Source organism: Silurus aristotelis (genome assembly GCF_946808225.1).
Source record: "Silurus aristotelis genome assembly, chromosome: 10".
Classification (NCBI taxonomy): Eukaryota; Metazoa; Chordata; class Actinopteri; order Siluriformes; family Siluridae; genus Silurus; species Silurus aristotelis.
Genome location: NC_139583.1, coordinates 18,861,163 through 18,881,256, shown reverse-complemented (window position 1 = coordinate 18,881,256; position 20,094 = coordinate 18,861,163). Strand labels below are relative to the sequence as shown.

Genomic DNA, 20,094 nt, shown 5'->3' with positions numbered 1-20,094 from the left:
TCCCTTCCTTAATACAATGCAGTCGCCCTATCCCATGTGCAGAAAAACACCCCCAAAGCATGATGCTACCACCCCCATGCTTCACAGTAGGGATAATGTTCTTGGGATGGTACTCATCGTTCTTCTTCCTCCAAACACGTTTAGTGGAATTATGACCCAAAAGTTCTATTTTGGTCTCATCTGACAACATGACTTTCTCCCATGACTCCTCTGGATCATCCAAATGGTGGATGGTCATCCATGTGCTGGTTTAAGCAGGGAACCTTCTGTGCCATGCATGATTTTAAACCATGACGTCTTAGTGTATTACCAACATTAACCTTGGAAACGGTGGCCCCAGCTCTTTTCAGGTCATTGACCAGCTCCTCCCGTGTAGTTCTGGGCTGATTTCTCACCTTCCTTAGGATCATTGAGACCCCACGAGGTGAGATCTTGCATGGAGCCCCAGTCTGAGGGAGATTGACAGTCATGTTTAGCTTCTTCCATTTTCTAATGATTGCTCCAACAGTGGACCTTTTTTAACCAAGCTGCTTGGCAATTTCCCCGTAGCCCTTTCCAGCCTTGTGGAGGTGTACAATTTTGTCTCTAGTGTCTTTGGACAGCTCTTTGGTCTTGGCCATGTTAGTAGTTGGATTCTTACTGATTGTATGGAGTGGACAGGTGTCTTTATGCAGCTAACGACATCAAACAGGTGCATCTAATTTAGGATAATAAATGTAGTGGAGGTGGACATTTTAAAGGCAGACTAACAGGTCTTTGAGGGTCAGAATTCTAGCTGATAGACAGGTGTTCAAATACTTATTTGCAGCTGTATCATACAAATAAATAGTTTTAAAATCATATATTGTGATTTCTGGATTTTTTTTTTTTTTAGATTATGTCTCTCACAGTGGACATGCACCTACGATGACAATTTCAGACCCCTCCATTATTTCTAAGTGGGAGAACTTGCAAAATAGCAGGGTGTTCAAATACATATTTTCCTCAGTGTATATATATATATATATATATACAAACTTTATAACAAATTATAGGCACTTAACTAATACATTCTAACTACATAAACTCTTTCTCTCCTTTGGGACAGTGTCCATTGTAAAACATAAAATAAAAATATTTAAACAAAAAAGCACTATACAAATAAAACCAAATTGAATTGTGCATAACTACAGGTGTTAAACTTAATTTTCATTGTAAAATCCTCCCTTTGCATGATTAATAGCTTTATACACTCTTGGCATGACAGTTTCTCCAAACATTTAGATTAAATACTTTGCCATGCCTTTTGTAAAACTTGGAAAAGGTGTTCTTCACTAGTTAAATATTTCTTTTTGACCTTGTGAGCCAGTTCATCCAAGGGCATTTCTCTGAGATTTCGATGTGGTGACTGGGCAGGCCATATAATGATAGATATGAATCAGCAAAATAATAAATGTTTACAATGTAATGTATTTAACATAATCTATTGTTTCATGAATTTAAAACTTTAAATTACATTCAGTGCCTGTCAAAAGGTTGGAAATGCCAAATCTTTTACCCCTTTTCAGACACAAGCATGTCGATTTAAAAAAAAATTAATAAATAAATAAATAATATATATATATATATATATATATATATATATATATATATATATATATATATATATATATATATATATATATATATATATATATAAAATCCTGGACAATGAGAGACTGGAAGAAATTTCTGTGGACAGAGAAGATGAGGCTCTAACAGAAGACCTAATGTAGGAGAGATGATGTTAGCAGGCTGCCTCACACATAATGTACAAGCAAACATGTAGGTAGAAGTTCATATAACTACCATTCCACAATTCAGAACCATGCATTTCCATCTAAAGAATACGTCCAAGCTCTGTAAGAATTTTCTAGAGAGCAAACAGTTGTACACTTCAGACTATTATATATATATATATATATATATATATATATATATATAATTTTTTTTTTTTTTTATCTACTTTGTTCCATATAAACAAATATACATGCTTGTGTCTGAAAAATGGTAAAAGATTTGGCATTTCCAACCTTTTAACAGGCACTGAATGTAATTTGAGGTTTTAAATTCATGAAACAATAGATTATGTTAAATACATTACATTGTAAACATTTATTATTTTGCTGATTCATATTTTTCCAAAGAATCAAACCTAGGTACTTTATCGACATGTAATTCTGCATTTGATAAATATCTGCCTGCTTTTTGTGTATGTCATTTGTATAATTTTTTTTAATGCACTTGATTGTAAAATTTCATTCTAGGATTCTGTATACAGTTGCAAGACCCAGACCTGGCCCTTGCTGTGGAGAGCTGTTTAAAGAGTCTGATGTTGGCTTTCTGTTGTGATAACTACAGTGATGAAAAACTGCTACAAAAGCTCATGATTCAAAACCCTCAAAGACAAAGGCCCCAAATTATTGTCAGTCAGTTCTCTGACATGCCGTATGACATCAGCAGAAGGTATCGATTTTTGCCTCTTGATCTAAACAGACTGGATAAAATACTAAATGCCTGATACACTATCTGACTAAAACAGTGTCTACACCTGACCATCGAAATTATCCTTAAACGTAGCAAAATTTATTTATGGCTTTCAAATTCTTTTTTAGCAACAATTAACCATGACCATAACCTTTTTTATACTTTATATTGGGCATATAAAACTTTGGGCATTCAGTGCATTCAAAGAGTCATGGGGAACAAGTACACACACTCACTCAATATTTAAATTCAGCAAATGATAAAGAAAACTTCTACAAATAAATAACAAAAGCACAGATTTCAAAATCACCAAACAAAATAATAATGGGGGAAAAAAAAAAACGGGTGAAAAAATAAGTACATTCCACAATCATTGAAAGTAATTGGCAGGTTTTACTGATAAAATGCACAAGATTATTACGAAGTGTGACTACGTCTATTAAAGCAAATTTTACTAGGTTCATGTTATTAACCATTTTATAATGAGAAGCATTGGCAACTGTTTGGAAGGCTTTTAATTTTTTCAATTCAGAGAAAACACGAGAACATCATGTGACCAACAGGCGTGAATGCACAATCATGAATGTACAATCAGAAGAAGAAAAACTGCTCTTCTTAGAAGGGTGACATGGAAGAGACTCTTCTCTAAAAACAATAGTGAATCAGTTTCGCAAAACTGCGTGTGAACAAATCACAGTTCCGGAGTTGCATAATTAGGACTGAACAGACAGAGATGTATATATTTGGCCATCATGTACAGTGTAATGCTTGGCTGAAAACCAAACACTGAGTATTATCCCAAACACAACATACCAGTTAGTACAGGTAAAACTAGTTTCTGTGTGGCTTCATATATTTTCCTTTGCATGGCAAGCTATTATTAAATAAAACATTTTTATTGGCATGATCTTGAGATAAAGGAACATTCACATCGATCTCTGATGGCCTATTTATGTCTTTTGATCATTATTTCAGATGTTAGGTAGAACTTTGTATAGCTTTTTGTCATCAAATGCATATCATCTGTCCAGGTACATGTCTGGTAATTTAAAATTGATATTTATAATGAATGAATGTGGGGGAACTCAGTGGAATTATTTATTTGTATTTTGTTTGGTTTATTTTTCCCTGCATTATCTGACTTTTGTGTAAATTTCACACACATCAATATATGATTGATAAATAAAGCCTATTGCATGTCAGACCGTACAGCAGATATCACGGGTAAAGTTGACTTGTTTATTTACAGAGCCGTCAATCATCCAAAATACCCTTCAGTACTCCAAGTGCTTCATATTGAAAATCCAGTCGTGACTAACTGTCTGATTGACATGAGAGGTATAGAGACCATTCTGCTTATTAAGGTGAGTAAACTAACATATATTTGCCCTTTCTGTTTAGCCCGGTTTCAAGAAACATGTAGCTTGTGTACATTTGTGTGTAGCTTTGAGTTAATATTTTCAGTTTTTTACTGACAGAGTAATAAAGATGCTCGGACAGTAATGCAGGAAGGACGCCCTCCTCTTAACTGTAAAGAAGCATTTACATGTGAAGGAGACCAGGTTTACTATAACCGCTACTACTCTTCAGATCACCAAAGGGCACGGTACCTAAACCAGGATGTGGAGCAGGAAATCAGGTTTGTTTTTAAGTTTTAGTTAAAATCATGTAGATAATCATGAACTGTGTGTAGTTTTTTTTTTTTTTTCGGAATTTTTATTAGAAATTAGTTAAATATTGACTATTAAATTAAGTTTATTATTATTATTATTATTATTAAGAATTAGCAAATATTAAATTAGCTCATATCTAAAGGTTGAAAATGTCCTAAAACATGTTAAATCATCTACATACAACCGTGAATCTGACATCTAAATAAGTATGAAGGGAATTTGAGCCCTGTTTGTTAGATCCATCTTTTGGATACATCTGATATTTCTTGGCAAAATTGCACATGACTGTCCGATTTAAGGGAAAAACTTAGTGAAGACTTGGTGTAGATTCTTAATCAGATTGAGTTTTAAGGTTTTACTGGCTTATTTTTGGTTGCACCACTGGTATGCCCTGTATTTGTCTCCATATACAGTATGTGGAGGCTTAACCTGTTTCAGGGATGTCAGCCTAGACATCTTAGCATCTTCGACACATGTATATGCCCTATAACACTCCAGAATATAAAGAAACCAAACACCATAATGGATCTGACCCATAATAATAAGATTCAGACCCACTCAAATGAATATAAACAACAGTTCTTGGATATAAGGCTGCTTTCCACTTCCAACTCATACACCACAAAAAAATTAAGATTGACTTAAGAGCACCAAGTGTGTGCCTGCAGCAGTAACAATTAAACAACAGCGACGTGATAACCGTATCCCTTTACAAAGCTCTATTTTTATTTTCTTTTTTTAATTGTATTATTTTATTATTTTATTAATTACAGCCAAGGCACGTGACCTGGTCGTAGTGAGCAAATAACAGCACAGAAAAATCCCTACAAACCTTTAAAAAAAAATCTAATCTGAGATTACTTAAAGACCGAACATCCTGTAATTGCCAGCATTCTATTAAAAAGTGAATACCTCACACAGACAGAATTTTAATTAACATAGTTTTATTTTTGCCAGATGATAAGCCATGTGGGACTATATGGCAAAGAGCAGGCAGACATTGCAGTTCAAGAAACTCTCAAAATGGGAATCTGAGACTGTAAAATCCTGCTATTAGACCCCAAACCAATATTAAACTTTAACATTTTAACAGAATTCCATTAATAATTTGATTCATCGAATCAACCCTGCTATAAATGAAAGACGAACTTCCCCCAAGACCAAACCATATACACAAGATACATTATTGGGCATTCAAAACTTATACATGATTTCCTAATAAACAGTGAAGAACCCCAACATGCAATCTGTGTAAATTGAAGCAGCTGACACAGCTGAAATACTATAAGGCCTTATTGCTGTAATGTCTTGTTTTAACTTCCCTGGTTTTGCTATGAAAATAGCCATTGATGTGGGCATAGGATTAAAAGAACAATAAACAAACTTTCCAGTATCTGAGGCATTAAACTTTATCTGTGGAACGAGGGTCCTGGACAGGGAGATAAGAAAGAACCAAATGTCACTCTAGAAGACCTTGAAAAGTCCTGTGCAGCAAAGGAAAGTACTTTTCAGATGGAAAAATGTATCTGTGGCACTAGATAAAGCAGGCCTTCATGCCAGAGTGGCTAGACGAAAACCACATTTGAGTAAAAGGATTTTATTTGCAGAAGATTTCCTTTCAACATGTGAAAAAAGAATATTTTGTTCTGATGAAAATAGAGCTTGCTTTTCTGCCCCAAATGTCTGGCATAAAAGCGCCATTCACATCAGCATGTTTCACCATAGGAATGGAATTAGCCAGATGGTGGTACCATTAGAATAAGAATGGGATAAGTGACCAAAAGTTACTTTAAAACTCTTACAAGAATATTTTGTCTTCATGCTCTGTTACGTTGGGTTTTATTAATAATGAACATAATTACATAACAATCATGTGATTTAATCAGAATTAAATATTTTAATTGATTGACAGCCCTAAAGTGTGTGTAATATATATTTATTGTTTATTCATGACCCTCAAAGAAATGAAAGACAAGCACATGTATCAAACATTATCCAGATTTTCAGCTATATGCGAAAATCATATCATTTACATACTAAGTCACAACTATAAGATTGTAAGTCATAATTATGAGATCCTTTCTGTGATTTTTTTCTTTGCATTTGTGAATGCAATGAGCTTCTGTACTACAGTGATATGACCGACTTTCCAAAGCACAAATGAACACTACGTGCTAGTGACCCCTGCTGGTCAAATTTATTTAGTAGACACTAAATCATCTAAAGTAAATGATATGGTTACATGAATCAAAGATCAAACGAAACATAAATGAGAAATGTCATAATTTTTTTTTATTAACATGCTTGTGTGACAGTTAATATAGGTTGATATTTTTCTACAAAAGGTATTATTTCAAATCAAATACAAACAGTATCTATTTAAAATAATTGAAAATAATACATTTATACAATATTGTCTACATTTTTTTTTTTTTTTAATAAATGCCAGACCAGCACTGGCCTCAATGTGCACCATGGTGCCACAAGACAGCTAGGTTGAGGCAGAGGAGACATACTATCTTTAATAGTCTTAGCTGTATATGTGCATAAACACATAATTAATTAATCAAAAGTAATTGAATTAATTTAATATCATACATTAAATGTAATAAAAAATAATGTGCTGGGAAACCCTGTGTCCTGCCATTCATGTGTAGGATACTTTGACATGTGCCACCTAACAAAACACTGCTGTAGACTGAATTTACCCCTTTATGATAACTTCCTGAATTGCTTCAGTGCCATTAGGAAATACTGTTAATAGTGGGCTGCCACACTGCAAAAATTGTCAAACATCTCAAAGTTCAAGGTGGTGACTTCTGGCCTCCAGATTCCCTAGATCTCAGTCTGATTGAGCATCTGTGGGATGTGCTGCACAAACAAGTCTCATTCTTGAAGACCCCACCTCCCAACTTACAGGACTTTAAGAATCTACAGCTAATTTCTTAGTGCCAGATAACTTTAGAGGTCTTATGGAGTCAGTGTCTCGAGGGTCAAAACTGTTTTGGCAAAACATGGAGAGCATATAACTTGATCTGTCCAATTTCAGTTACCCTGTTCACACGGGGAACCCATTCTCATTTGGGTGATATCAAGAGAGTGATTATAGTCTTTAAACAATAGTCTTTTGAGATTATGGAACCAGGAGCTACTGAGCATCTCATAAAATAGCTCAATATTTGCGATCATCATCGATCCAACAGCAGCTTCTCCATGCCAGAGCCTTTAAACACTCAAACAGGTCGAATGTCCAAACTCCACATGTAGTGGGATCCAATTGCCGCTGGTACATCTCTAGAGGGTTCGGGAAGTTTGCTGGGTCGGCATCTACTTCATTAAAGGTCTATAGCCTCTGATTTCTTCATTTGCCCAATCTATTTTTTTTTTTGGTTTTTAGAAATTTACAAGCAGCCTTGCAGACACAGGAGTCACAGTTAAAGATTTTCAAGCAGAGTGTGAGGCAAGTTGAAGATGATCTGCAAAGCAATGAAACACTGATGCAAAGAGCCCTTAATGATGACAGAAAAATAAAGGTGAAAAATAAAAGCATTTTTACCTAAAACTTTTCAGGTTGCATTATCTGTTTAGGTCATGCTTCGACAATGCATTGCATGTAAAAACATCTGGTATTTATATTTGTGTAATTATTGCATTTCTAGGACCAATGCCGAAAACTCCAGTTGGAGATTAATGACTTGCAGAATGTGGAGGAACCCCATTCAGAGGACATGAAGGCGCTGGTAACCTTTCACAATCATGGTTTAGTCATTTTACTGTTTGCTTCAAATTATGGATTTAATTTACATCTCTAGTGCCTGTCAAAAGTAATCCCCTAATCTTTTATTGTTTTTGAGTACACGTGCATGTCCCTTTTTACTATACAACTCCAATTCCAAAAAAGTTGGGACAATGTGCAAAATCTATATAAAAACAGAACGCAATGATTTGCAAATATCATAAACCCATATTTTATTTACAATGGAATATAGAAAACAAATATCAAATGTTTCTTCTTCTTCTTCTTTCGGCTGCTCCCATTAGGGGTCGCCACAGCGGATCATCCGTCTCCATACCACCCTGCCCTCTACATCTGCCTCTTTCACACCAACTACCTGCATGTCTTCCCTCACCACATCCATGAACCTCCTCCTTGGCCTTCCTCTTTTCCTCCTACCTGGTGGCTCCATCTTCAGCATTTTTCTACCAATATAATTCATGTCCCTCCTCTGCACATGTCCAAACCATCTCAATCTCGCCTCCCTCACCTTGTCACCAAAACATCCTACATGTGCTGTCCCTCTAATAAACTCATTTCTAATCTTGTCCATCCTCGTCACTCCCAACGAAAACCTTAACATCTTCAGCTCTGCCACCTCCAGCTCCACCTCCTGTCTTTTACTCAATGCCACTGTCTCTAATCCATACAACATCGCAGGTCTTACCACAGTCCTATAAACTTTCCCCTTCATTCTTGCAGATACCCTACTATCACAAATCACTCCTGTCACTCTTCTCCACCCACTCCACCCTGCCCGCACTCTTTTCTTTACTTCTCTAACACACTCTCCAGTACTTTGCACTGTTGACCCCAGGTACCTGAACTCCTCCACCTTCTCCATCTCTTCTCCCTGCAACCGCATCACTCCACTGCCATCCCTCTCATTCACACACATGTACTCTGTCTTACTCCTACTGACTTTCATTCCCCTTCTCTCAAGCGCATATCTCCACCTCTCCAGGCTCTTCTCAACCTGCTCTCTACTCTCACCACAAATCACAATATCATCTGCAAACATCATAGTCCAGGGAGACTCCTGTCTGACCTCGTCCGTCAACCTGTCTATCACCACTGCAAACAGGAAAGGGCTCAGGGCCGATCCTTGATGCAGTCCAACCTTCACCCTGAACCAGTCTGTCGTAACTACTGCACACTTCACTGCCGTCACACTGTCCTCATACATGTCCTGCACCACCCTCACATACTTCTCTGACACACCTGACTTTCTCATACAATACCACAACTCCTCTCTCGGCACTCTGTCGTACGCTTTCTCTAAATCCACAAATACACAATGCAGCTCCTTCTGTCCTTCTCTATACTTCTTCATCAACATCCTCAAAGCAAATAAGGCATCTGTGGTGCTCTTCCTCGGCATGAAACCATACTGTTGCTCACAGATTGTCACCTCTTCTCTCAGCCTGGCTTCCACTACTCTTTCCCATAACTTCATGGTGTGACTGATCAACTTAATTCCCCTGTAGTTACTGCAGGTCTGCACATCTCCCTTATGCTTAAAGATCGGCACCAGCACACTCCTTCTCCTTTCCTCAGGCATCCTCTCCCCTTCCAGAATCCTGTTAAACAATCTGGTTAAAAACTCCACTGCCATCTCTCCTAAACATCTCCACGCTTCTACCGGTATGTCATCTGGTCCAACCGTCTTTCCATTCTTCATCCTCCTAATCGCTGCTCTCACTTCCTCCTTACTAATCCTATCTACATCCTGCTTCACCAACTCCAACTCCACATCCTCCAACCTTCTCGCTCTCTGATTTTCCTCATTCATCAGCTGCTCAAAATACTCCCTCCATCTTCTCAACACACTCTCCTCTTTAGTCAACACATTTCCCTCTCCATCCTTTATTGCTCTAACTTGCAGTACATCCTTCCCAGCTCGGTCCCTCTGCCTGGCCAATCGGTATAAATCCTTTTCTCCTTCCTTAGTGTCCAACCTCTTATACAGCTCCTCATATGCCCTTTCCTTGGCTTTCGCCACATCCCTCTTTACCTGCTGCCGCATCTCCTTGTACTCCTGCCTACTTTTCTCATCACTCTGTCGATCCCACTTCTGTTTTGCCAACCTCTTTCCCCTAATGCTCTCCTGCACTTCCTCATTCCACCACCACGTCTCCTTGTCTTGCTTTCTATTTCCAGATGTCACACCAAGTACTTTTCTAGCTGCCTCCCTCATCACTCCTGCAGTAGTTGCCCAATCATCCGGCACCTCTTCACCACCACCAAGCCCCTGTCTGACCTCTTCCCTAAACCTCACACTACACTCTTCCTCCTTCAGTTTCCACCATCTTATTCTTCTTTCAATCCTTACTTTCCTCCTCTTCTTCTTTGCCTCCAAAACCACCCTACAGACCACCATCCGATGCTGTCTAGCTACACTGTCCCCCGCCAACACCTTACAGTCTCCAATCTCCTTCAGGTTGCATCTCCTACACAGAAGATAATCCACCTGTGTGCACCTTCCTCCGCTCTTATACGTCACCCTATGATCCTCCTTCTTCTTAAAATACGTATTCACCACTGCCATTTCCATCCTTTTAGCAAAATCTACCACCATCTGCCCTTCCACATTCCTCTCCTTAAAACCATACCTACCCATCACCTCCTCATCACCTCTGTTCCCTTCACCTACATGCCCATTAAAGTCTGCCCCAATCACCAATCGTTCTTTCCTAGGTACACCATCTACCACTTCATCTAATTCACTCCAGAATCTTTCCTTCTCCTCCATCTCACAGCCAACTTGTGGAGCATAGGCACTGATGACATTTATCATCATCCCTTCAACCTCCACCTTCACGATCATCACCCTATCAGAAACTCTCTTCACCTCCACTACACTCTTACTGTACTCTTCCTTCAGAATCACCCCTACACCATTCCTCTTTCCATCCACACCATGATAAAACAGTTTAAACCCACCTCCAATGTTCCTGGCCTTACTCCCTTTCCACTTGGTCTCCTGAACACACAACATATCTACCTTTCTCCTCTCCATCATATCAGCTACCTCTCACCCTTTACCCGTCATAGTACCAACATTTAAAGTACCAACCCGAACCTCTACTCTCCTACACTGCTCCTTTCCCTGCCGTCTCTGTAGACGTCTTCCTCCTCTCCTTCTCCTCCTTCGGCCAACAGTAGCCCAATTTCCACTGGTACCCTGTCGGCTAACGATGCCTGTGGCGGTCGTTGTTAACCCGGGCCTCGACCGATCCGGTATGAAATTCTCATTTGTGATCCGCATATTTGATTTGGCACATGTTTTACGCTGGATGCCCTTCCTAACGCAACCCTCCCCATTTACCCGGGCTTGGGACCAGCACTAAGAGTGCACTGGCTTGTGCATCTATAATGGCTGGGTTAAATATCAAATGTTTAAACTGACAAAATGTGCAATTTTAAGGAAAAAATAAGGTCATCAATGGAATTTGATTGCTGCAACAAAAAAACAAGTGTTAATAAAATTAAACGGTTGGAGAAACATTTTGCAAATAATTAGGTCCAATGATAACAGGTCAGTAAGATGAATGATTCTGTAATGGAAATCACTGCATGGGCTCATTAACATCTCCAGAACTCTTGGTCTGTAAACACAGTTTGCTATTTCATCCACAAATGCAGGTTCAATGTTTATCAAGCAGAGAAGAGGGTATACGTGAACGTGATCCAGGAACGCAGCTATCCTTTCTGGGCCAGAAAGGCTTTGCATATTTGAGCAAAACAATGCTTACTGCATCTATTACAATAGCATGACCAGTAGAAGTGTCCAGGTGCTGTACTGGCCTGCCTGCAGTCTAGACCTTTCACCATTTTAAAACTTTTGGCACATCATTTAATGAAAAAAGAACATGCAGAACTGTTGAGCAGCTAGAATCCCATATCAGACACACATGGGACAACAGTTCTTCCCCACAACTTTAACAACTGGTCTCCTCAGTTCCAAGATGTATGTGGACAGAAGACATGATGCTGCACAATGGTAAACATGGCCCTGTGCGAACTTTGTGGCCTGTTGCAGCAATCAAATTAAAAAATTTTCCTTGAAATTGTATATATTCTCAGTTTAAACATTTGATTTCATTAACATTTGACAGTGTCCCAACTTTTTTGGAATTGGGGTTGTATACATAAACAGATGTTTAAAATAGATTTTTATTGAAAGATTCTTCCTTAGCATGAAAAACATCTTTACACACATTTGGCATCTGGACAGTTACGCTTGCTAAAGATGTTCTCCACTAGTTGAATGTAACTATTAGTTATAGACAATTAATATATTCCATGTAGGCATAATTAGTAATTCCTAAAATGGAAAGTGCCTTGGTAACTAAATCTTGAAAGAAGTCACAAAATCCATTGTGTCTGGGCAGCACTGCATAAAGAAATTAATTTACAGAAGTAGGATTCTTTTGTGCATTACCGTAGTTTATGTCTTGTAGAAAATGAAGATAACACTAGAGGTACAATAATGTTGTTGAAATTGAGTTTTTTTTTTCAATTGGTAAAAAAATAAATTAAATTAAAACAAATCTATACCAGTTTTGTGCTCAGATCTTCTCAGGCACTGGATCCACCATGACCCAGATCAGGATACAGTTTTTAGTAGGATTGTGGGGACTATAACAAAATGAATGAGTTTGTGAGTGTATGGGTACATGGTGGCCTGCGACGTATTGGCAACCTGCGGTTGATTCATTGACTTATCTAAGTGGCGCAGTCTTATGTCTCTATTGTCCATGCTTCATGGCAAACCAACAACATTAGGCTGGACTTACAGACTGCTCATTCTTGCAGTCATTGTGACCTCCAAACATGGATACAACTTCCAAAACTTTATACATGCACCATATTTAAAAAAAAAAAACGCTCTGTCAATCAAACATTGTAAAATATATGTTTAGGATTGTCTTTTTGCTGTCCATCTAATAATACCAAGTCATTTAATTACCTATTTACCCCTCTGGTTTAAATCAGTCTAAATTATTGTTTTTGCCTTTAATCCAGTCCTGTTAACTCTGTTTGCTCATTGCCTAACAAATAGGCTCAGTGTCTTAAAGCCTGCATTTTAATTTGGATTTGTCTGCCATAAAGTCATTGATGCCGCAAATGTGCGTTCACTTCTGTCTGAGCGATCTTTACAAGACGCGAGGGTATTTATTTTAATTTCTTTTTATCTCTGTTTTTAGGAAGATGAATTGGAGGACCTGGGTAGCAGAATATCTGTGTGTCACAAGGAGTATGAAAAAGAGCAGCAGTTGATGTTTTCACTTCAAAAAGCATACGAGGAAGCAGAGCTTCTCTATCAACAGCACAGAGATGCCTTACACAGCATGGCTGAGAAGTCAGAACCTATTAAGGTAAAGTTTATTTAAATTTCAGAATCAGATAAAGAAATGACACTAAATTACATGTGGAGGTGATGTTCAAAGTTGGTAGGTTGTGAACATGCCTACTTTGGGTTCTGTGACTGTAAAGTGAATCATGCGTGTTTGTGAGTATGATGCTTCAGCTGTGTGGTATGACTTTTTCTAAGTGGTTTGTCTGTAATATCTTTATGGTTAGATTTTGCAAATTGATCCTTTGGGGTACATAGGTGATGATGGCTCCAACATGTGACCACATTGCACGGATTTGCACACAAAAGAAACTTAAAATCCTTGTTCCGGAGTTTAATTCTATTTAAAAGTAGTTTAAAAAATAAAAAAAGGGTAGTATTTCTTTGGCACGTTAAGTCTGATTAAGATGAACATTTGTGTACTACTGTTGGCTGGTTAACTTCCGAGCATTGCATATATTTGTTAATGATACTGTGTTGAAGACTCTGCAGGTAGCCTGTTTCTTGTATCTTTGTTTCCATGTATCTTTGTGTTTCCAGGAGCTATTGAGTAAGAATGACCAAGAAGTAGAGAAGACAAAGCATCATAAAAAACATTATGAGGAGAAACGTAAAGCCCACATCAACAACTTAGAATCTTTGAGGAAGAAGTTGGAGGAGAAAAAGCAAGAATTGAAGGTATCATGAGATTTAAAGTTATTTGTTTATATTCTAAACCCCTGAATTGAAGCTGAAGGTTTCACTTCATTGTCATCTTGATTTGCTTAAATTCAAATAAAAATTTGTTGTGTACAGAGGCAATGAAATGTTTTACTGTCACAAATATCTGTAAACCTGAGAGTGTGTGTGAGTATATTTCTATGTTTATAATATAATATATTTTTTTAAAGAAAAAAAGTCTTTCATTTTTAAATAAGACTGAGGCAGGGAATACTGCTGCTATTGATGAATTGAATTGAATTAAAACTTAAATATTGGCAGTAATGGGCTAATGTGTAGAAGTCTGCTTAAATTTATGAAATCCAATTTCAAAGTGCATTACCATATTAAAACCACATTATCATAACAAATGCTCATATATGCAGTATTTAGGTAGTAATTGTTAGTATGTATCTATAATCACATTAACTGAAAATGTCACTACATTTACACACCCCTCATATAGCAAACTAATTACCCTGTCTTATGACATTTTGAAAGGAAAAAAAGTCTGTATGTTTGTAGAGGGCATTTACATATTAGTGTGTAATAGTATAATAATATTTGCTGTTTAAATATTAAATAAGGTTTATCCGCCCCCTACTTCCTAGCACACACACAAAAAAAAAAAATGAACCCACTTCCCAAACTAATATGTGTGTGTGCATCACTTCACACCTCAACATCGTTTATCTGTAATAAATGGACATTCGGTGCAACCCAGAAAAGAATGAGGTTCCTCTCAAGGTTTCTTCCATATGTCGTCTCGGGGAGTTTTTCCTTGCCGTAGTCGCCACCGGCTTGTTCATCAGGGACAAACTTACACTTATAAAGAACATCTTATTCATTCTTAATCACCACATTATCTGTGTAAAGCTGATTTTTTTATATATATATATATATATATATATATATATATATATATATATATATATATATATATATATATATATATATATATTGTGCAAACGGGAACTCTGAGAGCCAGACCTACATGTAAAGCATGGCACAAAAACGCACAGTACGTGCAAAATATCCCATTGTGATGGAAAAAAGTATGATTTTTTTAAACTTATGTAATTGTATTTTTTTTTTTTTTGTGACAGGACACTATAAAGAAAGCCTCAGAAATCTGCCTGGAGCGTGTACATGTACAGAAAACCGCAAAAGGACTTGACAACGAGATTACCTATTTAAAATCGAAGATCGATGCACGGCAAGCCCAGCACGGAGACAAAGACACCATCATCAGGTACATGAATGTATACGCTCTGGTGTAAATAACCTGACTCTATTTATTGATTGGCTTGAACATTGTCAAACCTTCAACTTTTTTGTCTTAATCTTATTTTGAAGTGGGCTTCAAATCATTGTCCTTTTGCTTTGTGAATCTCTGGCCAGTGAGTCAGTATTTCAGTAAATCTGAGCAGATTCCTTTTACATTTCAAGACAGTATGCTTCAGATCATGAGCAGTTTCTTACATTCTCCATAATCATCTTTTTCATCTCAACTTTAAATATGTTGTCCTCCTGCAAGCTTTTTTTTTTTATATAGTTTTATTTTTTATGTGTTTGAGGCTTACCAGTGATTAAAAGCCTGTTTTTCATTCATATTCTGTTTTTTATTTACAGTTTATACAGTGTAGCAACATTTTTAGAATTAGGGGTTTAAACTTACTGTGAAACTTTTTTTTCGCATGCTTTTTCTGCCTACCCATAAATCAAATTCCCCAACTACAAATTTAAAACATGTTACTGTTTATAATGCTTGAGTGAATAATTCGAGTGAGTGTGGAATCTTTCCAAAATGTTTGTACTTTCTGCTATATAAGAAGGTGAAAGAGCACAAAAAATATTCTACCCAAGTAAAAGTACTGTTACTTCAATGAAGTTTTACTTAAGTACAAGTCAAGTTACCAGTCTAAAAATCTACTGAAGTAAACGTAAAAAGTAGCTCATCTAAAATTTACTCATTAGTCAAAGTGTTTTTGTCAGGAGTGGGGTTGTCCAATGTGTCCTAGTTGTTTTTAATTGAAGGAACACATTTACAAAATAAAGTGCAATAACAATAATAATAAAAATAATTTTTTTTATTTATAATAACAAGAACAATCGCAAATGAAGATTCGGTATTCAGACATTGAGTGCACGCATTGAACAACTTCAAGAACACAGCATTCTTAACAAAAGCGTATTGCTCAAATCAAATGCAGCATCAGCAGATTTTCTGTAAAATATAACACTTTTAATTAATTTCATATGAAACTTAAATCGTGACACTGGCAAAAAAAAACTATTTTAATTGTAAATGGACTATTTTGCCTCAAATCCATGTTCATTTGCAACACTGGTGCTAACCAACAGTAGCAATGCCATTCACTGATGCAACGCAACAGTACAGCAATTATGTAAACCAAAGATATGTTGCTATTAAGTTACCTCAACGTGCTTGTTCAGGTTTGATACGTTTCTATAATTAAAAAACTACTCAATTACAGTAACGCGAGTACATGCAGCAAGCCTTTTCTAAATATCATATTTATGCACATTAGCAAGAAACGCTATAATATGCAGACGTTTGAATTTGGCACAGTATGTCTGACAAATGCACAAATACGATAACTGGATTAATGAAGCAGCATCCAATTTACATTGTAAAGACAATCATGAGGTTTTGGATAATTATTTAAAACGAATGATGTTTTTATGATCAATTCTTTGCAGGAGTTTTTGCTTTAAGTGTTAAGTAAAGAAGTGCTATTAAGGAAAGCTTGTAAAGCATGAGTAAAATAAAGCCGCTTGGTTGAATGAAAAAGGATGGTGATAGAACTGCTTTACATTTGTTTCTATGAAGTAAATGTTGAGCTCCTTTTTAATTTATCTTTCAAGATGCCGAACATACTATACTATATACCAATTGCATCGCCTGCTTACGTACCTGTAAATACATTGCATGAATAACAATAGTACATATTTCAAAAGGCTAAATGTTTAACGGAAATATACTTGACAAACCTATTTACACATGCTAATAAGTTTTGCTTCTTTTTTTTGTCTTTTTTTTTGTTTGTTTTTTTTTGTTACTGCCAGGCAATACCAGGAAGCTTTTGAGAACTATAACAAAATTGCCCAGCAAGTAAAGGGTCTCAAACACTTCATCCATCTACTGAGTGAAATTATGAACATGCGGCATAATATGTATACTGAGATGAGAAGGTAATAATTTCGCCTCTGTCGTTCTAACATGTATGATTACTGTTTTAAACTACAAAAAAATCATGTATTATTACAGAATTTGTATTGTATTATAGTGGCAATATTATGATTTATTTAATATTACTGTTACTACAACATATCAAGCATAAAAGAATAATAATACTATAATATAAAAGTCACACACATTTAAATGAATGGATTGTGTATGAAGAAATGCTCCTACTATTACTATTAAACATAGCTGTGAAGTCTACTCTTGTTTTTTTACCATTTGATTTCACCAAGTGATCTTTGAACATGACCATTTTCCCAAGTTTTAATAGTGTGTTGAACTTAGTTTTCATTGCTTGATGAAAGGCCAATAATTTGACCCTTCTTAAAAACGGAAATTTTTTTCCATAATTAAATGATATGTCTTCTGACAAGACTGTTAAAGAAATGAAAAGCTACTTACTGTATGGTTACTCGCAGTTGGGGTTAAATAACTTGAACAGCTGAAATCTTTCATATTAATCACTATAATAATTATCCAGTGGAAGGCTCTTACCTATTCGCTTAGGTAAATTCAGGTCGTGGCCAGACTGGATGAAGTAATATCTGTTTGCAGGGTGATTTGGAAGAGACACCAGCATTGTGCAGTATGAGAATTTAGCATTTGCATCCAATCTGTCAGGTGTCTTATTGTTTCTTGTGCAGCAGTTTAAATAGTAAATTATGATATATTATGTGGAGGTCATTGAGAAATGGCAATTATCTTCAGAGATGAACAAGAAAGCCTAAAGTTGCTAAAGAAGCATGCTTTAAACAGAGTAGATGATGTTATACAACGAGGTAAACAGAGGGGGAAAAATATTCCCCTGCCATAACATGAGACAGGTAGTAAGGCTTGTCAGCCAGCTCTCCTCTTACCACGGTCTTCAGTTATTCAATTCTATAGAAATTCAAAGCATGACTCTGGAAAACAATGTATGTCTTTCTTGAAGCTTAACAGAATTACCTCTATGGTCTCAATCTGCCAAACTCTCATCCTTCAGATTAGATCCTTATATCTGTTCTTAGCACCAACATCACATTTAGCTCATTCATATCCAGATTAGTTAAGTTTGTTAATTTTTTTAACGGTATCAAATATCATGATGTATACAGTGGGTACAGAATGTATTCAGACCCCCTTACATTTTTCACTCTTTGTTATATTGCAGCCATTTGCTAAAATAATTAAAATTATTAAGTTCATTTCTTTTTCTCATTAATGTACACATAGCACCCCATATTGACAGAAAAACACAATTGTTGACATTTATATATATATATATATATATATATATATATATATATATATATATATATATATATATATATATATATATATATATATATGAATGACCATGTGATATTTCAGTTTTTCTTTTTTAATAAATATAACAGAGTGAAAAATGTAAGGGGGTCTGAATACATTCTGTACCCACTGTATAAATCATGATGTGTGTGTGTGTGTGTGTGTGTGTGTGTGTGTGTGTGTGTGTGTGTGTGTGTGTGTGTGTGTATATATATATATATATTTATTTTTTGTTATTCAATTAGTGTATATAACTTATAGATAACTTGGTTCAATTGTAGGTTTATTCTGGTTTTTGCTCAACCGTGTTTTTGGTGGTTGGCTTATCCTGTATCTTTATGCCTGTCTGTGTTTTTGTGATTGTTATTTTTGTTGTTTTTGATGTACACTGAAAACATTCAAGTTTCAAAAAGAGGAGTAAAGATGAGGATTTCAACTTTCAGTTTCTAGTAACTACATTTTGGTCAAACATAACAACAAGGCAGTGGTGGACAAAGTACTTAAATATATTTCTAGTAAAACCGTATACTTTTTCGAGGAGTTTTCCACTGTTTCAGGTACACAGTGAGAGAGAACCCTTACTCCGAGGCAACTTCCAAGAGAACCACAGGGCTATGGTATATTTAATGCAATCTTGACACACCTCTTGCTTGGATAAATAAATTTATACTCGTTTCAAATTCTCTTGCTGACATTTTAAGCTCTGCGTGTATTTGAGCAACCTTCAGAGAGGAACCTAGAAGATGGTCGATCAAATTGGTCTCCTAAGATGTTCCAAATATTTATCTTCAATTCTTATATTTGAACCACTCTGCATGATAAACTTCAGTCAGAGAGACTATTTAGCAATAAATCTGTAGAATATATACTCTAGTTATAATCTCACTGCTTTTTATTATTATTTTACACTTTGCCTAGGATAATTTAATGGTGTTAATGTGCCTACCTAGTACCCCATAAATGGTATAGAAAACATTCTACATAATCCTCTGTATTTATACTAAAGCACTGGCACATTTGGCCAAGTTTGGGAGTGTTAGCAAAATTACTTAAAGAGAAACTTGAAATGTCTTCTTTTTTTCAGTCCACATGCATGTTATTATGAGATGTCTGGTTTCTCTGGTTTCCTGCAGCTTTGCAGTTTTTTGAATTGAAGAGCAGAAAGATTGTGGTTTCCGAGGTTAAGTTTGAGTTGTGCGTCTAATAGACAATGTTTTAAACAAAAAAGTCTCATGCACTCAAAAAATTATTCTTCTTCTTATTTTTTTTTAAACCAGGTTTGTAGATCTTCTTGGTTAGTAAATACTTTTTATGGTTGTCGTTACAAACAGTGAGGTGTTTGTTCCAACATGCAGTCTGGTTGCTTTTAATCCTCCAGTGATATAGATAAAAAACTCCACCAGGCCTTATGCATAATCACAGGCTACCCTCAAAAAATTTGAAATTAAGACTAAAGTTGACACCTCTTGCTTAAAACAATATTTCTTGAATATATTAATACAACCGAGTTTTCAAAAAAGAATCAAAT

General features: G+C 36.1%; 2 protein-coding genes across 3 annotated transcripts in view; one reads left to right on the top strand and one right to left on the bottom strand.

Annotated features, from left to right (window-relative positions):
• LOC310732281 (structural maintenance of chromosomes protein 6) overlaps nt 1–20,094 on the top strand; it is a 51,277-nt gene that overhangs the window by 25,806 nt on the left and 5,377 nt on the right. For both annotated transcript variants that reach the window (XM_083552642.1, XM_083552643.1), the window contains 9 exons: nt 2,286–2,484; nt 3,755–3,869; nt 3,984–4,144; nt 7,576–7,711; nt 7,838–7,918; nt 13,164–13,334; nt 13,853–13,990; nt 15,118–15,263; nt 17,102–17,227. In XM_083552642.1, coding sequence (XP_083408768.1) covers nt 2,286–2,484; nt 3,755–3,869; nt 3,984–4,144; nt 7,576–7,711; nt 7,838–7,918; nt 13,164–13,334; nt 13,853–13,990; nt 15,118–15,263; nt 17,102–17,227 — 1,273 coding nt within the window. The remainder of the gene's footprint in view (nt 1–2,285; nt 2,485–3,754; nt 3,870–3,983; nt 4,145–7,575; nt 7,712–7,837; nt 7,919–13,163; nt 13,335–13,852; nt 13,991–15,117; nt 15,264–17,101; nt 17,228–20,094) is intronic.
• On the bottom strand, nt 7,979–11,318 carry LOC310732635 (craniofacial development protein 2-like; the record flags this gene model as incomplete). Its single annotated transcript, XM_083553246.1, has 3 exons — nt 11,187–11,318; nt 9,833–11,154; nt 7,979–7,993 (listed from the first exon to the last, which is right to left on the bottom strand). Exons 2-3 carry the CDS (start codon nt 10,973–10,975, stop codon nt 7,979–7,981), a joined length of 1,158 nt encoding a protein of 385 aa, XP_083409372.1. The 5' UTR covers nt 10,976–11,154; nt 11,187–11,318.